This window comes from Humulus lupulus, chromosome 7 (assembly GCF_963169125.1).
Source record: "Humulus lupulus chromosome 7, drHumLupu1.1, whole genome shotgun sequence".
NCBI classification, from domain to species: Eukaryota; Viridiplantae; Streptophyta; class Magnoliopsida; order Rosales; family Cannabaceae; genus Humulus; species Humulus lupulus.
This window is the reverse complement of record NC_084799.1, coordinates 24,615,831-24,639,187: the sequence shown is the minus strand read 5'-3', so window position 1 is coordinate 24,639,187 and position 23,357 is coordinate 24,615,831. Positions and strand designations below refer to the sequence as shown.

The window sequence follows — 23,357 nt, the reverse complement described above, 5'->3', positions numbered from 1 at the left end:
AAATCGTCAATGGGTATCAAAATCAGAATCAGCTAACAGATATATATATAATTACGATGTTGAACAAGTTTCAATATATTCTTTAAGTGGGTCATTGTCTCTTCCCAAGTGCCAACTGCTATAACAATTGACATATTAGTAGACCACATTTGCAGCCTTACGAAAAGCATAGAACAACTTGCATGGCAGATGTGATTGTTTGAATGCTTTATCTCACAACATATCCACCTGTCCCAAGTGCTAATTTCCCCCCTAAACAATTTAAACATATAAAAATATCGAAAGCCTCGACTATACTTGTTCTTCATGCCAGACTCATATTTTTCAAAATCTTATTTACCAACTAAAACTCTATTTTGTATCAGTTATGAGTGGTTCACTGGTTTGTATGTTAGCAGTATTTCAATTGTCTTAGTACATTAGCTTCTAAAAAATGCTTCCATGCTTGCAAGGGACCGACCTCCTGAGGGGTGGTGGAAGAAATGCTCTGTGCTTTACTATTCATGAATAAGCCTCTAGCTGCAAAACCCATCAGCTCTGATGGGTCCATAAAACTCCGCATCCTTGACCCGATAATGCCATCATAGGAGAGCCCAACTTTAAAATACCGATCAGAAGTTACTGCTTCATCTTGTTGATGATAACTTGTATTCAGTTTTGCTTGGATTTGGATTTCTTCTATAGATGATGCTTCATTGTTGTTAGAAGTAAAGCTCTCCATACCAAATGACTCCCAATCAACCTGCTGCAAAATCCCAGCAGCTCGTTCTGCACTCCTTCCATGATGGTTCTGTAATGCGAGTTGTTGTTGGAGAGCTAGCTGGTCAACCTGAACTTTCAACTCATGTAATTGATGACCAATTCTTGAAGCAACAGCGTCATATAGTTTTCCTGTAGATTCACCTTTGACTCCTTCAGCATCGAGCAAATCATCAAAATGGATAGGATCACCGATGAGTACTGTTACCTACATATTCCAAGTAATGCAATAAATAAACACATAATGTTGCAATTTAACTTCATTTACACCATGTTCCAATAAACAAATGTGGCTTGCAAAAGTTTAGAGACTACATCTGTTTATGAAACCACTAACATCTATGAGATCATATGGAGAAGCTAAACAAGTGACACAAATTCAAGCTTCACGACAATGCACTAGTACCAACTATATAGCTAATGCATAATGATGCGGACAGAGATGACCCATCTTAAGAAGAATGTATATAAATGTGAGTGCTGGACTACATACCGTCTTGCCAATCCTGGGGAGATTGGCTCCAACAGGCATGATTTCTTGCATTCCAGAATGTACAAATGGAACAACTAAAGGGACATTGTCTGCATCGACAATTAACCTGCCAAGTATAGTATTTACCTACATATGTCAAAAAGAAAAAAAAAAGCAACAGTAGCCAAAATGCTACTATGAAAGAAGGGTGTGAGAAGAGAGAGGGGGGGAGGGGAATAATTTACCTTCCAACACCTCTTTTAGAAGATCTCATTGTTTTTCCACCATCACGAGAACGACTACCTTCTGGGAAGATATGAACCCATCCACCTCGATTAAGTTTTGAAATAGCAATGTCCATGCCCTGAAGCAGGTTAAGAAGATCAATATCAAAATATTTGCCACATCATCAGCAGTACTAAAACTTAACAGAATGAAAGCACAAAAACATAAAGGTACATATTAGAGAAATACTACAAAAGAAGAAAAGAAAGAAAATACACATGGACCACATATTCTTTTTCCACATGTAAGCTAGTGTATAACTACAATTATTCAAACTAACAACAGAATCTGATTCTGAAACTTCCACCAGATCAGATCGTAGTTGCACAGAAAGACAAAGTATCTAGTCCCTCAATACTAAATTGTTAGCAAAAATTTAAACTATAATATATGTTTTGCCTGGATCCTACGTACAAACCAGTGAGCAAAAAACTTAGCTTAGCCATGCGACTTTTCTTATCATTTAGCTATCACAGAATTGTAGTAAGATCAGATATAAACATAACAAAAAACTAGTACAGTTGCAGACTTCTATAAAGTCGGTATGTCAAGTAGTTTTTTTTTTTTTTTTTGGTAGCATTGTTGAATTGTTATAATGACAGAGGTAACCACAACAAAAAACTAGGACAGCTATAGATTTCTCTAAAACAGGTATGTCAAGAATGTTTTTTCTTTCTATAACGTTGTCAACAGCTTTACTCTCCAACAAACCAAAGACACACATTTAGTATTTACCTTCTGATAAATTCCATCACCACGAGAAACTGGCAAGACTTTGACTGATCGAAAGAATGCAGAAGTCACGGGATTTTTAAAGCACCGATCACTTGCACAAAGTGTCCATCTCAAATTCTGTGCATCCAAAAGAATATGTGGAGGAAGCAAAGCGGCAATAACAAAAGGATCGTCCACAGAAGCAACATGGTTGCTCACCTGAATCAGAAGAAAAGAATAATGTCAATCAACAACGACGAACCAAACATGAACTTAAAGTGTGAGAAGGGGGCTATACCGTTATTAGAGGCTTGTCCTTGGGTCTATGTAGCAGTGCATCATGAAATTTTTCTATACCATAGACCTATATAAATCCGAAATTCAAAGTTAACTCTTGGATTCTTCAAGGTTAAGAAAAAGGCAATCAAGTTTCCCAAATGCAGGGTCTACGCGAGATACCACACATACCTGAATGCGGTTTAATCCGTGCATAAACACATGACAAACATTCCCAATAACAGGAACAGCAACAGCTTGAAGCATTCGAAGAATGACCGAATCCTCTTCGGCACTGAAGTTTTTGCTCACTGCGATCACAAGGGTCAATTCGATCACAAAAACAAACCTTCAAAAATTTATCAACATTCTCAAATCTCAACTATTTAGGCACAACCGAAAACACAACACTTAACCAATTAGAACGACAACGAATTCTTGGATCTCATAAAAGTTTTACCACCTCAAAATCCAAGACACTAGAGCCTCTAAAAACACGAATAAGTCTACCTTAATAGCTTACATATCGAACAATCAACCCAATCTCACACTCTTTACACAAATATCCGATTATTTCTTATCGTCCAATACGTACATACGATTCAAAATCAGAAAAGCAAAACCAAGTATAATGAAAGTACCTCGTTTGCGGTAGAAAGCGGAGGAAGAAGGAAGAGAGTCGCGACGGAAGTCTTGGAATCGCTGAAGGTAACGCTGGAGAGTGGAGGAGAAGTAACCATCGACGAAGATCGGGTGGCGACGGAGCCTCCGGTCCACCGCCACTCTGAACCGGTTCCTCAGTTGGAGCTGCAAAGACCGGGCCTTGTTCTTCCACAGATCTCCACGCTCAATTCTCGCCGCCGCCATGACAGTTTGAGAGAGCGAATTAGAAATAAGGAAACCAGCTACTATTCGATCTTATTCTTCCGAGCATAAAAAAGAGCCTTTTGTTCTGTGTATCGAAAAACCGGAGCTGCGAGTGTGCTAGGGTGCGCCGGTTGCATTTCATAGTGTTCAATGCGCACGTAATTTTATTTATTTTCAATATTATTTTATTTTAATTGATTATTGATTTTGGTTATTTTTTATTTTGTTTTCAGATAAATATCAGTAGGTGATGTACCCGCTGGCGTTGACGTGGCCCCAAGACAGAGGAATGACGTGGCTTTTTGGCCACAAAGATCTTCTACCCTTTGTTTCTTACGGTGGATTGGAGGGGATGAACTAGGGTTGTGGAATGAAGCAATTCATCCCTAACATAAAATCAATCATTCCATTTATAGGTGGATTGTAAACTAAAAGAATTACTTAAATAATTAAAATGACTAATTTTTAATATTGTTATTTATTTTAAATTATAAAAAAAAATGTACTCATTTATTTTCTTTCTATTATACCAAATAATTCTAAAAATTGTCACTCTCCTCTCATTCTTTTTTCTTCTCCACCTTTTTTAATTAATTCATCTCTCCGTCTTCCAATCCTTCGAGAAAATTTATAAACATAGTGAGAATTTTTTTATAAATACACTATTTTTACACAAACTTTTGATATGTACGAGAATTTGGAAATTTAAATAAAATACGAGCAGTAGTTATTTTTATAGTATTTTAATTTTCATACTCCTACACAAGTTAACCATGCTGAGTTTATGTTGATAAATAAATATATTATTGATGGGCTAGGCATGGTGGAAACTATTTTTGATAAATAATCCAGCATGGTGGATTAACATGCTGGGCATTAACTTTAAACAGTGCTTTTAAGCCATTTTTATAACAGCAAAAAACAAGCAAGCTATTAGCTTTGACTTACATTCAAATTGAATGCTAAGGCCTTGTTTCGCCCGAGTAATAGAATAGAAAGGAATCTTTTTATATGGGAAATTTGACTTTTTATGCTTAATAGTGTAGTGTAATACAAAATAATGCTAGGCATTTTTAACATTACAAAATAATGCCAAAATTTTTGCTAGTACCCAAAATACCCCTGTCACAATTCCCCCCAATCCCAGTTTTGATTCTCCCTCTCTCTCTCAAACTCTCGGTCACAAACTCCCAACCCCCCGACCATTGAACTACCCAAATCTCCCCATCGGTTTCTCAAGCTTTCTCTCTCTCTCAAGCTTTCTCTCTCAAACTCTCGGTTCGAGTCCCCGTCGCGGCCCCCGTCGAAGTCGCGTTGCCCCCCGTCGAAGCCGCGCTGCCCCCCGTCGAAGCCGCGCTGCCCCCCGTCGAGCCCCCGTCACAGCCCCCGTCGAAACCCCGCGCCTCCGTCTTGGCTCTCGCCGTCTGTCATCCAAAACCCACGGTTCAAGTTTCTCCATACCCAAAACAAAGGTAAGCTTATTGTTTGTGTTTGTGTGTATGTGTATGGATTAGTGTGGAATTGTTTGTGTATGGATTAGTGTGGAATTGTTTGTGTGTATGGATTAATCTGGTTTGTTTTGGGTATGGAATAGTGTGGGTATGTTTTAGTGAAGCCTGGGATTTTTGTGGGTCTGTAAGGTTGCTCGATGGGAGGTTCGATGCATGCTCGATGGGGGGGTTCGATGCATGCTCGATGGGGGTTCGATAGGTTAAGCCGTTAAGGGTTCCAAGTTTAGGTTCGATGCTCGATGGGGGATCGATGCATGCTCGATGGGTTGTGTATTTTTTGGGTTCGATTCATGCTCGATGGGGTTCGATGCTCGATGGGGGATCGATGCATGCTCGATGGGTTGTGTATTTTTTGGGTTCGATTCATGCTCGATGGGGTTCGATGCATGCTCGACGGGTTTGGTATTTGTTGGGTTCGATGCTTGTCGATGTTGGTTCGATAGGATAGGCCTTAGGGGTTCGATGGGGTAGGCCCATTATGGGTTCCGGGTTTAAAACTAAGAAATTAGATGCATGCTCGATGGGGGTTCGATGCATGCTCGATGGATTGGGTCTTATGTTGGGTTCGATGGTGGTTCGATGCATGCTCTAGGGGTTCGATAGGGGGTTCGATGGGTGTTCGAGATGGGTTCGATGGTTGCATGTATGTTTATTTATGGATTTTTCATGCGACTTTATTTAACTGTATTATTGTTATCTTTATTTTTTGCAGATGCCGAAGTATCTTTTACCCTTGACAGATCACTTTCCTGGACGAGTCACATATAGGGGCAATGGTTACTTTAAAACAATCAAGGACAAGTTTGAGGAGCTCGGGTTGATAGAAAGGGTGAAGGAATCCCCATTCAAACAATTTTTCATGGCTGAGAAATTGGACTTCTCTGCATCTCTCATGCATCAATTAATGTTGCGCAAGATCCAGTGCTTCAAAGAGGATGCGTTGCATTTACATTTGGGATCTAGACCCTGCAGATTTGGTAGAGGCGAGTTTGCTTTGGTTACGGGGTTGAACTTCAGTTCCGGGCCATCTGAGACTGATTTGAAGAAACACTTGACTAGTGACCGCTTAATCAAGGAGTACTTTAATGATGAAGAAACAGTGAAGTTAATGCATTTGGAGGCTGCTTTAAAAAACTGCACTGTAGTTGAAGATGCCTACAAGTTGGGCCTATGTTTCTTTGTTGAGGGGGTTTTACTTGCACGAGAGGGCAAGTTAAATGTTTGGATAGATTCGCTGAAGATGGTGGAGGACACTGAGTACTTCTTTACTTACCCATGGGGGAAGGTGTCTTTTAACAAGCTTATGGATTCATGTAAGAAAGACATGCATCATCAGAAAAGGAACTATGAGAAGAAAAAGGAAGTTAAGGGGAAACAGAAAGAAGCAAAATACAGTTTGTATGGTTATGTCCCTGCATTGCAGTATTGGGCATATGAAGCCATCCAGCAGTTTGCACGTGAGTATGGTATTAACCATGGAAACCAGTTTCCGAGGATGCTTAGTTGGTCGAGCAATAAGGAGCGTCCTATTTCGAAGGCCGACCTTGCACCGATGTTCAAGAAGACGAGTGTAAGTTCTGCTATATTATGTCAAAATAGAGTATTCTTTGGTGGTTTCAAACTGACTTAATGCTTTGTATTTGATGCAGTTGATTGTGTTGTCCATGTTGAAGCCCCGGCCTTCAGAGATAGATTATTATAGCGCTCTGACGGAGGGTGATGCTCCCTTGTATCCCAGGTTGGGCCAAGAAGAAGAGGTAGAAACTCCCACTGATTTTGAGAAGGTGGCGGAGATAGCTGCTGAGGTTGCGAAGGCAGCAAATATTTTTGTTGATGACCCTGATGATGAGGATACCCCAGTCCCCATCGACCCCACACCCTCGGCCCCAGCCCCATCGGTACACCCCAGTCCTGATCAACCTGATTTACGGGAGGTGTTGGAGAGGTTGGAGCGAGTCGAGAGTCGTCAGGATACCATCCTAGAGAACCAGGCGGTCATCATGGATGCTGTCAATAAGATCTTGACATTCGTACAAGATCTTCCAAATGATTCTGATTCTGATTCCGACTCACTTGACCTCCCAGATGATTTTGTCTCACATGACATAGGCACTCCTCCCCCGATAGTACTCACAGCAAATCCTGAGACCCCAGGTGTTGCTATTATAGAACCTGGGGATGTTGCTGGTGTAGAGTTTCAATTGGCCAAGAGGAAAAGACGCAAACCTAAGAAATTTGAAGACTACACCGACCCAACCAGAAAGAAATCTCGTTTGGATGCGATTGATGACGTGCCATTAGTCCTCGACCCTCTAAAGAAGCCACTTGCTACACAGTACAGAACGGTCGGCAAGTGGTTGCTTGGAGATATTCCGAACAAGACGAAGAGGGATGTCCAATCTGGTGTGTATGGTCCGAGTTGGTTTCTGACGATGAAGACACCACAGTTTTGGATCGATGATGGGGTAAGTAATTTTATTAAATTTATTAATATTTGTTATCTGGTATAAGCAGTGGGTTCAATAGGGGTTTCGATAGGCTGATTAATTACTTTCCAATCATTTTTGCAGCATATTGATGCGGCCATGCATATGCTACGTAGGCGTCGACAGTTCTATCCCGGGGCGTATCGGCAAGATGGTGTTGTGATGAATATTATGTTCTCACAAGTGGTACCGGCCCGTTATGATGCATATCAGAATGCCAAGGAAGCGGATAAGAAAGGTTTTTGTGGGATTCAGATGTGATATCAATGATTACGGGAATTGACAATCAATTTCTGGCATCGTGGAAGGGAGTAGACACTGTATATTGGTGCCAGAACTACCTTCAAGCGCATTGGTTTGCAGTTGAAGCCTCCATTTCTACTTGGACTCTGAATGTTTATGATTCGGACGTGACCGTGATAAGTGATAAGCAACTGCAATCTTTTATGAAGTCATGGTCTACTTTGTTCCCATCGTTGTTATTACAGTCACAACTTTTCAAGGACGACCCTCGGTTGACGATTCCACCTGGAGCTAAAAGATGCAAAGAGTTCAATGTGCACCGCATGCCAGTTGATTCAGTACCCCAAACCAAAGTCAGGTAAACAAAAGTCTAGTTTTTATTCAAGTTTTTTAAATTAAATTCCATGTTGATTTTGTTACTAATGCAATTTATGTTTTGGTTACAGTGGAGATTGTGGTGTGTACGCCATCAAGCACATCGAACACTTATTGGGTAGGCTACCACTTGACACGATTTGCGATGACAACATGGAGTTGTTCAGAAACAAATGGACAGTTGACTTATGGTATCAGAATGTTAGACATTGAACATTCTCATGTTATATTTATTTGCTTAAAATGTAGATTTTTAAGAAATTTTTTTGAGTCGAGTATCTTTTTATTAACGACAATTAACAACCAAAATTCATTAACGACAATAAAAAAAGAAAACGAAAAATAACCTTCAACTTCAAGTTTAAATAAAATACAACAAAAAATAAACTCAAAGCCGAGCTTTGCATGAGGATTTGTTGTGGCCACGACCACCACATCTACTACACTTACGCATTGTAACTGGTTTTTCCCCGCCAGATGGCCAACGATTTGTCCTTGGTCTTCCTAGCTTTGGTTTTTTTGGGCGACCAACTTGTTGTTTCTCTATGGGTACACCAACTACCATATTCTTAATGTCATCTGGAAGTATCCAGTCATCCTCGTTCCCAGTTGGGTAAATGGTTTCTTTGTACGAATTCCTCCATGACTCAATGGTGTAAAACGGTGAACACAAAGAGTAAAGGTTCACTCCACGCTCTATAGCTGCTGCAGCTGCATGGGGACAAGGTGTGCCTATGAGCTGGAATACCCCACATGAGCATGATTTCGTCATCAAATTCACCTCAGCATCGCTGTCTGCACCAGTTACATGAAACTCGAATTGACCAAGGGCATAGACATTCATGAACCTTCCTTTGTCAGCATTGTTCGATACATCTGCCTCCATCAGGGTGGATAATTTGGTGGTAGTCTTCTCTGTCACACTACGTCGTTCAGAAAACCAAGACTGGAGTGTGAACCGAATGAATTCTAAAAAAATTGTAACTGGAAAGGTTCTTGCATCCTTGGTCTTGTTGTTGAAGCTTTCAGCGTAGTTGCTAGTCATTATATTGTATCGTTTTCCAGGAAAGAAAGGACGAGACCACTTATCGAAACCAATTCCCTCCAAATAGGTAGCTATAGGAGGATCCATTCGCTTAATATTTTCATAATGCTTTAGAAATTCCGTCTTCTTCCATGCATAGGCTGCTGCCCACATCTCACTGTGACAGTGATCAGTCTTGAACTTGGCTTTCACATTCATACTGATGTGATGGTAGCATGCGCCGTGGTAGGCTTCAGGAAAGACAACCTCTAGAGCATGAATAATACTCGCATGCCTATCTGACACGAAAGCCAAGTCATCAACGTCCCCAATGGCTTCCTTCAACTTCGTCATGAAATATTTCCACGAGTTGTGGTTCTCACTATCCACCAACCCGAAGGCAATTGGATATAAATGACTATTCGCATCCAAAGCAACGGCACATAGCATGTGGCCACCGTACTTATTCTTCAAGAACGTGCCATCCACACATATCACAGGACGACAAAATCTGAATCCTCTCCTACAAACTCCAAGGGCAAAGAAGCAATATAGGAAACGACCATCTTCAGTGACAAAATCAGTAATTGTACCTGGATTCTTTTGCTGCAACATGTGCAAGTAGGATGCAAGTAATTGTACCTAAGAATACACGAACTTGACGATCATTCTTCAATTGAACCGGTGCAAATGGTTGCTCGCCGCATACGTATGGCACCTCGAGTTTCAATTCATACACCTCTCTATCCACCTGAAATGTCTCGTGCAGTATGTCAAGTAGTTGCAAGTAAGTGACATCATTCTCTACTGGTATCACTTCACCTTCAGCATCCTTAAAATACCATTTCCTACCATGCATTTCCCAAACACCGTTGTAAGAAACAAATACGTAAATAGTAGAACCTGAAATAAAAAAACACAAACACAAATGGTATTTTAATGATGTTGAAAAACATGACCATCGAGCTTGCATCGAGTAGCTACCGAGTAACCATCGAGCACAACATGCAACGTAAAAAAATATGTGCAATCGAGCTTGCATCGAGCAGGCATCGAGCATCTATCGAGCATGCATGAAAAGTGAGAATGCACATTACCATCGAGTACCCATCGAGTAGGTATCGAGTACCCATCGAGTACAACAGGCAACGTAAAAAATGATGTACCATCGAGCTTGCATCGAGCAGGCATCGAGCATTTATCGAGCATGCATGAAAAAGTGAGAATGCACATTACCATCGAGTAGGTATCGAGTACCCATCGAGTACAACATGCAACGTAAAAAATGATGTGCCATCGAGCTTGCATCGAGCAGGCATCGAGCATTTATCGAGCATGCATGAAAAAGTGAGAATGAACATTACCATCGAGTACCCATCGAGTAGGTATCGAGTACCCATCGAGCAGAACATGCAACGCTAAAATTGGTGTGTCATCGAGCCTGCATCGAGCAGGCATCGAGCATCTATCGAGCATGCATGAAAAAGTGAGAATGAACATTACCATCGAGTACCCATCGAGTAGGTATCGAGTACCCATCGAGCAGAACATGCAACGCTAAAATTGGTGTGTCATCGAGCCTGCATCGAGCAGGCATCGAGCACCCATCGAGCACAACACTAACCCAGAAAATTCCCAGAAAACGCAGATCGACAAAAAACCAGAAAAAACCCAAAAAAATGTACAAATATTGCTCAGATCTATACGAAATGCTCAAAAAGTTTAAAGGAAACATTACTAATCCAAGTATTTAAGAAAAAATTGCTTACCCATTAAATTTTTCTCCAAGATTTCTCAACCCTTACTTTAGTCTACAGATGGCTTTCTTAGTGGCGGTCCCAAGCTCTACCGTGGTGCTCTTAGTGGTGGTGTGAGGTGAGGTGAGGTGAGTGAGAGTGAGAGTGAGGAAGAAACAAGAAGAAGGAAGAGATGAGGAAGGAAGAGAGGGGGAGGGAAGAGATGAGATAGTTGTTTTTAGGGGTATTTTGGGTACTAGCAAAAAATTTGGCATTATTTTGTAATGTTAAAAATCCCTAGCATTATTTTGTATTACACCATGCTATTAAGCATAAAAAGTCAAATTTCCCTTTTATATTATTGATTGGTTCAGTTACAGTTAAAAATATTAGAGTGACATTTATTTGGAATTATTTTTCTACTAGTTTTTGGTGGAATAGGAGGATAGGTCATTTAAATGGACAATTAAAATACTATTATTTTAGTATTTGTATTTACTTGTATTAATTTTTTTTTTCCATTTCATTCCTATTTTTATTCATATTTCTTTGTTTTCGTTACTCCCAACCAAGACTATTACACTCAACAAGCAAGTTCACATCATATTTTTCATATTCTTTTAGGTTTTTTTTTTTTGGTTGGTATTGTTACTAGTTACTTTAGTTAATCATTATTTAGTAATGTTTATTGAGTTATATTCTCCTTATTAAAAGTCAAGACATTTAGGTTCAGAAATGGTACTTTATTAGTTGTTTTCGTGTTTTTAGTACACGAAGCCAAAATTTGAAAACACAACACAATAATTAATTATCTATTTTTAAAGTAGTAACAGGTTACTAGTCTGCTAAAATCTTAAAACACGCACGCAGTTTTAGAGTGATAATCAGTTATTAGTATGTAAAAATATGAAAGGAAAAAAAAAACAGGTTACCAAGAACCAAGGAAACCTTTTACACTCGTTACAGTGGAAGTAGGCAATAATTTTTCTTTTCTTTTTTCAACACAGTAACATTTTTTTTTAACCAGAGCACGATGAACTTATTTTCTCATCATCATTCATAGGCACCCATATAAATGATGCTACCAACTTTCCAATTCTCATTAACTAGAACATAACCCTGTTGTCAAACAATCTAATATTATTATATTTTTCAATGCATCCAAACATCTCCATGAGTTGGCCTAATTTCTTCTTCTTCATCTTTTTAGGGGAGAGTTGGCCTAATTTCATTGACATAAATCGAAATAGTTATTAATGCAAAATTTTGTCACAGCGCTATTAATTAGTGTCAGTTCAATTGAGTACTAGGTCCAAACTTTATGCCAGTCATAGTGTGGCATAGGCCATAGGTCCTCCCACTTTGGTTTTGAGTCACCAATACCAGTCAAGTAGCTGCCGAGAGGTATTTGAGAATCAAGCCGGTAATTTGCCGTTAGAGAGAATTAGGAATGCAAAAAAGAGATTTTGCATGCGTTGTATTGGTTAACCGTTAAATATGATTGATGGCTTTCTTGAATGGGCAAAGTTGGTTCATATGCCATCGTTGGATTGGTGTAAGTAAGTCTGCATTACACAAATCTAAGCTCTTTATAAGAATAACTCAATCAAATGAGACTTTTTGCATTGTTGCCAAGAGCACTACCCATGACTTATGTAAAATATATTCCTAAACAAAAAATATATATATAAAAAAAAATCAAAATACCATTCTAATTAATTCTAGCTTGGGGTGACTGCTCCTACTTTCCTCAATATCGTTCGCACTAACAAATTGTCATCATTGTTTAAAACAAACTAATCGAGTCTCTATACTTGAATGTCTTGGATTTTTTATCATTAGCACGTTATTTTTAGTTACACAAATTTTTGTAATGAATGCTATTACACCAATAAGGTCGTAATAAACGGTGATTGTGTGTGTAATGCCATATGCTGCTTAGTGCCACTAAAAATGTCTGAGACTCCCATTAAAAAAATTGAATTTGACGTTTTGTGGCGGCCATGGTGCTTGTCTTTTTTTTTTTTAACATGAATTGTTGTTTAGCTGATTTTTGTTAATTATCATGCTTTTTCCACTAATTAGTGTCAGTTTAAAGCTTTTGTAGGATAGTTTTCTACCAAACTGCTAAGCTTCTAATTATAATCAAGAGTTGTTTTATATGACAAAATTGAATGTTAGAATTGCTATTTACAAGTCTCCCTAATTGGGGATACTATTAGGAATTAGTTTATTTTGCTTTTCTGTTTTCTGGTTGTTAGTTTGTTAGGTTAGGAGTTAGTTGAGTTCGTCTCCTTTCTTGACTCTAGTTAGTTTTTCTTTCTCTTGTCCAAACTGATGTACGGTTAGTTGATTAACTAACCTTCACCACCTGATTGTATATATAGTGCTCTGCACTCATTTGTAATTCATTCAGAAATTTACATCAATGAAATCATGTTTGCTCTTTAATCTTTTTCGCAATATGGTATTAGAGCGGGAAGGTTAAGCTTTCCTCTCCGATATTGTCTCACCAGCTAGGCCGTGCGTCTTCTCCAGCGAAGTTGTGTTTCCTCTATTCATCACCTTCATCTTCCGCTGCTTCTTTTTCTTCGACTGGTTTCTTTCCGACCTTTCTTGATTCTCAGATCTTTTCCTTGAGATTCAACGATGTCTACAGGCAAACAAACCACTCAAAACCTGGCTCAGACCGGAGATCAAACTTCCACTCCGATCACCATTGGTGATCCGCAGAATCCTGCTGTTCAAGCGAACCAGAGTCTTCAAATTGCTCGATCGAGGAATCCACTCGAAGACCCTGCAAATCCATATTATCTCCACCATGGTGACAATCCAGGAAACACGTTGGTTTCTCAGCCACTCACTGGACAAGACAATTATGTCTCCTGGAGTATAGCAATGCAGCTCACAATTTCGGTCAAGAACAAATTGGGATTCCTAGATGGTTCTATCTCTAAACCTCCTTCCTCTGATTACATGCTTTACAATGTTTGGATTAGAAATAATAACATTGTGATATCTTGGATTTTAAATTCTGTTTCTAAAGATATGTCCTCTAGTATACTCCATGATGAATCAGCTGCTACTATATGGGCTGATCTAAAGACTCGTTTTCATCAAAGAAACGGTCCTCACATATACAATCTAAGGAAAGATTTGATGAATCTGAAACAAGAAACTCAAACCATAAGCATGTACTTCACAAAACTTAAAACCATTTGGGAAGAATTGACAAACTACAAACCTTCTTGCACATGTAACGGCTGCATGTGTGGAGGAGTCAAGAAACTCCAAGATCACTATCACATGGAATACATTATGTCATTCCTTATGGGACTTTCCGATTCCTATTCCCAAGTTCATGGAAGTATACTTTTAATGGACCCTTTACCTGAAGTAAATAGGGTCTTTCACCTGGTTACTCAAGAGGAGAATCAAAGGAGTACTGTTTCATTCAATTCGGATCCTGCTCCAACTATGGCTTTTGCACTACAAGGGGATAGAAACCAAAAAGCTGACTCTCAAGCTCCCAAGACCTATCCACCAAAGAGGAATAGGCCCTTCTGTACACACTGAAATGTGTTGGGACACACTATTGAGAGGTGTTACAAAATACACGGTTATCCTCCTGGTTACAACAAGCAAAAGAAGCCAAAAGAAGCCAATGCAAATCAAATTCAAACCAGTGATGAATCATGTCCTAATCTTGCTGATGGCCACGCTATGCTTCCTCAATTGACAGCAAATTAGTACCAACAGCTGCTCAATTTGCTTGCATCACAACAAACTGGTATGAACAATTCAAAACCTAGTACTTCAATAGGTAATACAGGTATAATACTCTCACACAAAACCGTATTGCCTTCCCCTAATTCCTGGATAATAGACTCAGGAGCTACTAGACACATTTGTTCAAATATAAAATATTTTCAATACATTACTAAGATACCTACTGCCAAGCTAATATTGCCAAATAATGAATTTTTACTTGTGCATTACAGTGGGACTATTGCATACTTTTTTTTTTTTTTTGATGAAAAGGAATATATATTGAGAACAAACCAAACAAATACAAACACTCCAGACAACTCTCAATTACACAGCCTTACACCTGAACAACTTTATCAAAAAAAGCTAGATCATTTTTCCTAAATTTCTTCTTAGGATGACTAAGAAGCCTACCCCTCACAAAGTACTTGATCATTTTAATAACAAAGCCCACAGAAAAAGAGCTAAACTTAAAGATACAATTGTTCCTATTCCTCCATAACATGTAAACAGCTGCTGCTAAAGCAGCAGAAACAACAAATTGCTTCAGCCCCTTCGGCTTACCAGCCATCCAAGAACACCACTCACCATACTGATTCGGCCAAATACCTCTTCCCAGCCAGCTTTCCACCTGGTCTCTAACCTACCGAGAAAAAGGAAACTCAAAAAAAAAGATGAGAGTAGGACTCTTGCTCCTCTTCACACACCGGGCAGAGCACTGAGGGCAGATCCAAAAGACAAAGACTGAGCTTATCTCAAGTCAGCAGATGGCCCAAGGTAGCCTGCCAAATAATGAACCTGTGCTTAGGCACAGCCAAAGAGTTCCAAACCACATTTGCAAAGGTAACTCTGTCCTTGTTAAGTAGTCTGTGATACAGAACTTTCAAACAAAGTTTGCTATGATTGACTGCCTCATCAAGCCTATGAGCAGGGAAACCATCTCTAAGCTTAACCATTCTTCTCCAATACCAACTCACATCCTGAGGAGCTCTATAATTCCAGAAATCTTGACCCTTCAGGTAGATAGAATCCACCCACTTATCCCAAAGAAGATCTTGCTTAGAAGATATAGCCCAAACAAACTTGGCAAGAAGCACTCTATTCCATTTACAACTATCCTTGAAACCAAGACCACCCATGCATTTAGGCAGGCAAACCTGATCCCAGGTAGTAAAATGCACCTTACTTCGCTGAAAATTACTGTCCTTAACTCCCCAAAGGAAGTTCCTGCAAAGCCGATCCACCTCCTTGGTGACACTCTTAAGGAGAATGAAAATACTGATCCAAAAAGATCTTTGTTGACCCAGATTTTGGCCAACTGACACGGAGTCAAAATACACTTGACGTGGAAGGATACGTTGAAATAAATGTAATGACGAAAATAATAAGAACACCAGATTTTAGAGTGGTTCGGCCCCAGGATCTGGTAATAACCTATGTCCACTTAGATTGTTATTGATATAAGATCAAAATGAGTGATCAAAGAACTAGGGTTCAATGAGTTTCACCAACCTCTGAAGAACAAGACAATATCTCAAATAGAATCCTTATAGTCTCAGATAATTCGAAAGCCAAAAGTCCATTCCTTGAGCTATCTTTCTCTATTTATAGGCTCAAGGGGGATTACATGAATTTGTTACAGATATTCTTTCCTAAATAATCGGATACTCAGGAGATTGTGGGAGTCAATTTCGGGATCTACAAAGATCTTTATAGAAACATCATGAAGCATGCGGAACCCGCGACCATACTGGTCGCAGGTAAGTTTCGGTTGCCTACTGCTTATAATTTGTCTTCTGGTCGATATCCTAGCAGAGTTCCTCCAAGTGTCAGCCACGTGTCCGGGAATCACTTGCCACGTCATCCATGCCAGTTTTTGGATAACAATCTTATACTCAGAAGCACAGAGTTAATTAATTGCGCCCTCCCCGCAAAAGATAGGTGACGACTCGCCCAAGTATGTAATTTCAACTGAATCTTTTTGATAATGATAGAACAATCACCAGCCTTCCATCTTGTTGTTCGAAGAGGAACTCCCAAATATTTTAGGGGAAAATTTCCTACAGAGAATCGGAGCCCCTCAAGCAAATTTTGAGTCTCTTTTTCAGCCACACCACCAAAATAAACCCGAGATTTGTCCTTATTAGCAGTCAATCCAGAAGCACAACAGAACGCATTAAAACTATCCCTTATAATATGAACCGAGCTATTGACCCCCTTGCAAAAAATGACCAAGTCGTCTGCAAAACAGAGATTGACAATTTTAAGGTGTTTACATTTAGGATGAAAACGGAACCCCTTGTCCATGGAAGCATGCCTAAGTAACCGGGTACAGTATTCCATAGCTAATACAAACAACAAAGGAGATATTGGGTCTCCTTGCCTAAGCCCCTTCCGACCTCTAAACTCTCCTTGAACCTTCCCATTCATAAGAATCAAATAAGTTGGATCCTTCAAGCAAGCCATGACCCATTTGATGAATTTATCCGAAAAACAGAATTCAGTGAGAATGTCCTCCAAAAAATTCCAATAAAGCATATCATAGGCTTTGCTCAAGTCAATTTTCAAAACACACCAAGGGGAAATGTTTTTCCTCTTATAACCTTTAATAATATCCTGAAGAATAAGAATATTATGCGCCAATAACCTGTTTTTAACAAAGGCTCCTTGATTTTGATGAACAAGACTTGGAAGCACCGTTGCCAATCTACCACAAAGCATTTTAGAAATGCACTTGTAAATAGAATTGCAACACGCAATAGGCCTATAATCCGCTGCCCGAGAAGGAGTCTCAGTCTTGGGGATCAAGGAAATAGTAGCCTTATTAACTTCCTCTGGCAGATTACCACACTCAAAGAAATCCAGAATGGCTGCTGAGATTTCAGCCTCTAACTCGCTCCATAACACTTTGAAAAATCCAGAGCCAAACCCATCAGGCCCCGGACTTTTAATAGAGTTAATGCTAAATAAAGCATCTTACTTTAACAGATGTGTTATATGCTCCAAAATTTAAGTATAACATAATATCAATGAGTTATCTAACTAGTAATACTTCCACTTCTATACATTTTTCTTCTGACAGTTTCAATGTGCAAGACAACCACAGCTGGAGGATGATTGGAAAAGGTAGAGCCTGCAATGGTCTATACTTGCTGGATTTGACACCAACATCCTCCCATGTACTTTCTGTTTCTGCTGAACATTGGCATTCAAGACTTGGACACTTATCTCACAAAAGATTGGAATTACTCAAAGACAATTTGAACTGTAACATTTCCTCTTAACATAAAGATGCACCTTGCTACATTTGCCCTTTGGCTAAACAAAAGAAATTAGTTTTTCCAAAGAAAAATAAATTTTCTGATCATGTTTTTGATCTAATTCATTGTGACATTTGGGGACCCTACCATATTGTTTCTCATACTAATCACAAATATTTTCTTACCTTGGTTGATGATAATTCTCGATTTACTTAGGTTTATTTGTTGCAACAGAAATCTGATGTTATTACTATTATTCCTCAATTCTTGTCTTATGTACAAACTCAGCTTGGTTGTGTGTTTAAAAGTTTTAGGTCTGATAATGCACCTGAACTAACTTTCAAAGAGCTCTTTTCTAGATATGGCATCCTACATGAGTTCACTTGTGTAGAAACACCAGAACAAAATGTTGTTACTGAAAGAAAGCATCAACATCTACTAAATGTGTCTCAGGCTCTTTATTTTCAAGTCAATTTACCTATCAAGTTCTGGTCTGAGTGTGTATTAACGGCTGCATATCTTATTAACAGAATTCTCACACCCAATCTGAAAAATGAGACACCTTATGAGCTCCTTTTTCATAAAACCCCGGATTATAATCAACTTAAGTCTTTTGGATGCCTTGCTTTTGCATCCACACTCACTGCTCATAGAACTAAATTTGCTCCTAGAGCACGCATGTGTGTTTTCATGGGATATCCTCAAGGCATAAAAGGATACAAGTTGTATGACCTTAACAACAATCAATTTTTTATCTCACGAAATGTTGTTTTTCATGAGAATATTTTTCCTTTCCGAAAATTGAATATTGATGCTAACTGTATAGATCCTTTTTCTCAATTAGTTTTACCTAATACTGCAGTTTCTAACACACCTATTGAAGATTATCCTTTAGATGATCATGTCACTACAAATACTACCACACAGGTGCAAAACGACAATTCTACTGCTCCTGAAATCCCAAATTCTGATGCAAATTCTCATGCACAAGATCATTCACCAAGTGCTGCCCTAACTCCACATAATGTTGATAATGCAGCACCAGTTCTTAGAAGATCCAACAGGATCTCCAACCCTCCAAGCTATCTAAAAGACTTTGAGTGTTACTCTACCATACATGATCTTTCCTCTACACCCCACAAACTCCAAAAATTTCTATCTTATTCTCAACTTTCTGACTCATATCGGGCTTTCATTTTTGCAATAACATCTCAAAAGGAACCACAGAATTACAATCAAGCAATCCTCTTTCAAGTTTGGCTTCGTGCTATGCAATCTGAATTACAGGCACTTATTGCAAACAAAACTTGGACTGTCGTGCCACTACCACCCAACAAAAGAGCAATTGGGTGTCGTTGGGTATACAAAATTAAATACAATAGTGATGGCACTATAGAACGGTACAAGACTCGACTTGTTGCCCAAGGTTACACGCAACAAGAAGGGCTTGATTTCTTTGATACCTTTTCTCCAGTTGCTAAGATGGTTACCTTTAAACTCTTACTAGCTATCTCTGCCATTAAACGTTGGCACACATTACAACTTGATATCAACAACGCATTCTTAAATGGCGACCTCAATGAGGAAGTCTACATGACCCTGCCTAAAGGACTCACTTTGCCTTCCTCTTCTTGTGCAAATACAAACCTGGTATGCAAGCTGCATAAATCAATCTATGGACTCAAACAATCTTCCAGGCAATGGTACAAGAAGCTCTCGGATGCTCTCATCTCTGAAGGTTTCCAGCAGTCCCAAGCAGATTACACCTTATTCACTAAAGGAACAAATGACACTTTCATCGCTCTACTTGTTTATGTCGATGACATAATAATTACTGGACCCAGTATTCATCTTCTTCATCAGTTGCAAGATTCTCTCAACAAGCAATTTAAACTCAAAGCACTCGGACCTCTCAAATATTTCCTTGGCTTTGAAATTGCAAGAGCAAAAGATGGCCTTTTTCTCTCACAAAGAAAGTATACGCTCCAGCTTCTTGAAGACACGGGTTACATTGGTAGTAAACCAAGTAAAACACCCATGGATCCACGCATCAAGCTTGACAATGAACAAGGAGAGCCACTCGACAATCCTTCTCCCTATCGACAATTGATTGGTCGACTTCTGTACTTAACATTATCTAGACCTGATATTACATATGCGGTCAATAGTCTCAGCCAATTTATGCCAACCCCTCGCACCACTCATCTTTAGGCCACACATCACCTTCTTCGATACCCAAAGGGAACCCAGGCCAAGGACTTTTATACTCTTCCCAGTCTTCTTTACACTTACGGGGATTCTCAGACTATGACTGGGCATCTTGTCCTGTTACTCGTCGATCAACTACTGGTTTTTGCATCTTCCTCGGGGACTGTCTTATCTCTTAGAGAACGAAGAAACAACCTACCATTTCCAAGAGCTCAGCCGAAGCTGAGTATCGTGCTTTGGCTGCCACAACAAGTGAGATTACATGGCTGCAATATTTACGTCATGACCTCCAAATTCCTCAAAACACTCCTGCCTTCATATACTATGACAATCAGTCTGCAATTCACATTGCCAACAATCCCACCTTCCATGAAACAACCAAACACATCGAGCTAGATTGCCATTTCATCCGGGACAAAATCAACAGCTCAACAATCAGACTAATCCCTGTTTCCAGCACCCTTCAATTAGCTGATGCTTTTACCAAACCACTCTCCTCTCCTGTTCTCAGCTCTCATATTGCCAAGATGTCTGTATATGACATATACACTCCACCTGAGGGGGTATTAGGAATTAGTTTATTTTGCTTTTCTGTTTTCTGGTTGTTAGTGTTTGTTAGCTTAGGAGTTAGTTGGGTTGGTCTCCTTTCTTGACTCTAGTTAGTTTTTCTTTCTATTGTCCAAACTGATGTACGGTTAGTTGATTAACTAACCTTGTTCACCACCTGATTGTATATATAGTGCTCTGCACTCATTTGTAATTCATTCAGAAATTTACATCAATGAAATCATATTTGCTCTTTAATCTTTTTCACAATAGATACTATTTTCAAAGATAACAGTTATACAAAAGTAAATATTGATATTATAGCAAATTTTGTAGCAACCACCACATTTGCTCATAATATGGGGAATGGTCCCTTCCATGTGGTCAGCTGCGTTTTTCTTGTAAGCTTCTCAGAAAACAGACATATTGCAACTCAAAAACATAGTTAACCTTATCCTTTGTATCAATTTCAAGATAAAGAAAAAAACTAATCTTGGTTAAGCTTTGCAAGGTTAAGACTCCAAAAACAAAAGGAGACAAGATGGTTGTAACCCAAACCTCTTGCATTAGAAAACAGTCTCAGCTATGTTTATAGCCGAGGCCTCTTCAAAAAACTTCTTAAAGGAATGAGAGAAATCCTTCTATCTGGTTTAAAGAGGAACACCCTATAAGATTTAAACGCCATCATGAGTGCATTTTCCTCTTAAGATCTATTTATCAAACTCCCATATAACACCTCCATCCTCTGCAATACCAAATGCAACAGAAAAGTAAGAAGCTCCAGTTTCAAACCAAAGAAATAAATGGTTAACGAAGAAAGGAGCAAGAAATTTCATGCATAAGTTCTAACAAACGAGAAATGGTTGAAACAACCTAGTATTTCTTGTATTTCAGCCAATTGGGCAAAACTTTATAGCAGAAAGGATCACCTCAAAATAATACACTTTCATCAAGAATTATCGTAAGGAAATTCATCTTCCATTTCAACATTCTCCTGGAAATACTTCTGGATATTTACCAACAATGACCATGAATTCAGTCTGACCAATATATTTGTTCCTTTTATTTCACTTGGCCACAATCTCCCCTAAAAAAATGTCAGAGCTTCTGCTTAATGTAGGGCAGTATAGGGTATATAGGTTAAGTGTGTTCAGTAGGATAGGAGGGAAAAGTAAACTAAATGAGAAGGGTTGAAAATCATTAGTTAATTTTCGGTTAGGATAGGTTTATTTGGTAGGAAGCATTTTAAAATAAACTAAGCAACGTATTTGTAAACCTTCCATTTAATCAATTTAAATTTCTTGGAAATTAGAGACATCTTAGAAGAGAAAGTTCACAGTTCACTCAAGTAGTAGAGTAGTCATCTTAGAAATAAAACCACTTTTCATTCACTCGGAGAGGATTTTGATTCTCTTCTTCATTTCACAGTTAACACACCAAAAGAAAAACCGACTCTTTTCAGACTCCTTTCCTTAATTTGCCTCTCCTTTCCTATATTCTTTCTCTCCTTCTAAACATAGCCTAAGCTAACGAAACGAATAAACATTTTTCTAGAACAAATACAAGTAAAATAAGTTCAATTTTCTACACACTTATGAAAAAAAGTTCAATTTTCTACTAAGAATTAAAAGAATAGATTGAAAACGACAAGGGAAATTGGCAAACCTGCAATTTTCTTATTGATCCAAACCTCAAGTAGCATCCCAGCACCAATTCCTCCAGCAATACAAGCTCCATAAAAGCCAATGGCTGAAGGTAATGATCTCCGAGGAAGAAAATAACATTCTGGAATTTGCCTCATCTTTTTGGGGAGCCGCTTCTTTATAACTGGTTTACTACCTGGGTCCTTCTGTATATCAGTACCAACAGCTTTCCAATCCACCCCTTTAAAAGGGTCTCTTGATTCTTCACTCCCCATGATTTTTCAACTTCAATTCACAGCTATCAACTTTGCATTTGAAGTTTGACACAAGAACCTAGGTTTATGATAGCGAGAAGAACAAACGAAATAATGAGCTAAAATAAACAAATAAATAATTGGGCACTACTGAGCGGTATGAAATTCTTTGTTCAAATTGAAAGACTAAGAATTTGCAGGGCTTCAATGATCATTGAAATTGCAGTAATTTCATCAAACATCATAGAGGCAAATGGTCGATGACAGTAAATATCACAAAATATTTACATGATATTTTCTAGGGGATTCAGAATCAATTTTCTTTATATTCTCTCCCCAATTTGAGACAAGACCATCGAGTTATGATTCAAAAACAAAATTGGTAAAGAGAGAGAGAGAGAGAGAGAGACTTGCCTGAGTTACTGAGAGGAGAAACAGGAGAACCGAGACGTAGATGGAGAGAATTAGACCAAGAAAGCGCTGCCACACACTAATAATAATATTATGACTTCTTAATGTACAAAAAAAATATTATGACTTCTTAATTTAGGGATTACTTTATTATTTATTTATTTTTTTACAAAAGTTTTACTTTTTTTTCGAGTGGAACTAAGATTTTCCCTTTAAAAATAAAAAAGGAACAGAAAAAAATTGCTATTAATTCAACGTCGCCGTTTATTTATATTTTTGAAATAGCATCATCATTTATTTAATTTTTTTTTGTCGAAACATATCATTTAATTTGTAGCTAAATTTTGGTTATTTTAGCTAAAAAGTTAGTTTTTTTTTAAATTTCCTTTAACCATGCTGTCTATTACAGCTATGTTGATTATTTTAATAATTTTTACAAATCTAATTTTCAACATATTTTAATTTAAAAAATTGATTAGCTTGTTTTTATGTTCTAATATTACTTTATTTATTATTTTA

The 23,357-nt window shown here is 38.5% G+C and overlaps 3 protein-coding genes across 3 annotated transcripts; 1 reads left to right on the top strand and 2 right to left on the bottom strand.

The window, feature by feature from the left end:
* Nucleotides 1-59: 59 nt before the first annotated feature.
* On the bottom strand, nt 60-3,643 carry LOC133790978 (uncharacterized). The gene is made up of 7 exons (XM_062228840.1): nt 3,148-3,643; nt 2,699-2,817; nt 2,529-2,594; nt 2,252-2,449; nt 1,477-1,595; nt 1,253-1,358; nt 60-967 (listed from the first exon to the last, which is right to left on the bottom strand). Exons 1-7 carry the CDS (start codon nt 3,371-3,373, stop codon nt 392-394), a joined length of 1,410 nt encoding a protein of 469 aa, XP_062084824.1. The 5' UTR covers nt 3,374-3,643; the 3' UTR covers nt 60-391.
* Nucleotides 3,644-4,770: 1,127 nt separating this feature from the next.
* LOC133790977 (uncharacterized) lies at nt 4,771-8,278 on the top strand. Its single transcript, XM_062228839.1, has 5 exons — nt 4,771-4,845; nt 5,597-6,454; nt 6,534-7,349; nt 7,455-7,971; nt 8,060-8,278. The coding sequence occupies exons 2-4, from the start codon at nt 5,597-5,599 to the stop codon at nt 7,629-7,631; spliced, it is 1,851 nt and encodes a 616-aa protein (XP_062084823.1). The 5' UTR covers nt 4,771-4,845; the 3' UTR covers nt 7,632-7,971; nt 8,060-8,278.
* A 12,478-nt stretch (nt 8,279-20,756) lies between these two features.
* On the bottom strand, nt 20,757-22,987 carry LOC133790976 (uncharacterized). Its single transcript, XM_062228838.1, has 3 exons — nt 22,842-22,987; nt 22,196-22,506; nt 20,757-21,275 (listed from the first exon to the last, which is right to left on the bottom strand). Exons 2-3 carry the CDS (start codon nt 22,446-22,448, stop codon nt 21,241-21,243), a joined length of 288 nt encoding a protein of 95 aa, XP_062084822.1. The 5' UTR covers nt 22,449-22,506; nt 22,842-22,987; the 3' UTR covers nt 20,757-21,240.
* Nucleotides 22,988-23,357: the final 370 nt, after the last annotated feature.

Coding starts and splice junctions, on each gene's coding strand:
- LOC133790978 (XM_062228840.1), bottom strand. CDS start 3,373: ATGGCGGCGGCGAGAATTGAGCGTGGAGATCTGTGGAAGAACAAGGCC. Junction 2,818..3,147: donor CGCTTTCTACCGCAAACGAG/GTACTTTCATTA, acceptor TTGTGATCGCAG/TGAGCAAAAACTTCAGTGCC. Junction 1,359..1,476: donor TCTAAAAGAGGTGTTGGAAG/GTAAATTATTCC, acceptor TATACTTGGCAG/GTTAATTGTCGATGCAGACA.
- LOC133790977 (XM_062228839.1), top strand. CDS start 5,597: ATGCCGAAGTATCTTTTACCCTTGACAGATCACTTTCCTGGACGAGTC. Junction 6,455..6,533: donor CGATGTTCAAGAAGACGAGT/GTAAGTTCTGCT, acceptor TATTTGATGCAG/TTGATTGTGTTGTCCATGTT. Junction 7,350..7,454: donor AGTTTTGGATCGATGATGGG/GTAAGTAATTTT, acceptor TCATTTTTGCAG/CATATTGATGCGGCCATGCA.
- LOC133790976 (XM_062228838.1), bottom strand. CDS start 22,448: ATGGGGAGTGAAGAATCAAGAGACCCTTTTAAAGGGGTGGATTGGAAA. Junction 21,276..22,195: donor GATCAATAAGAAAATTGCAG/GTTTGCCAATTT, acceptor TTGGTATTGCAG/AGGATGGAGGTGTTATATGG.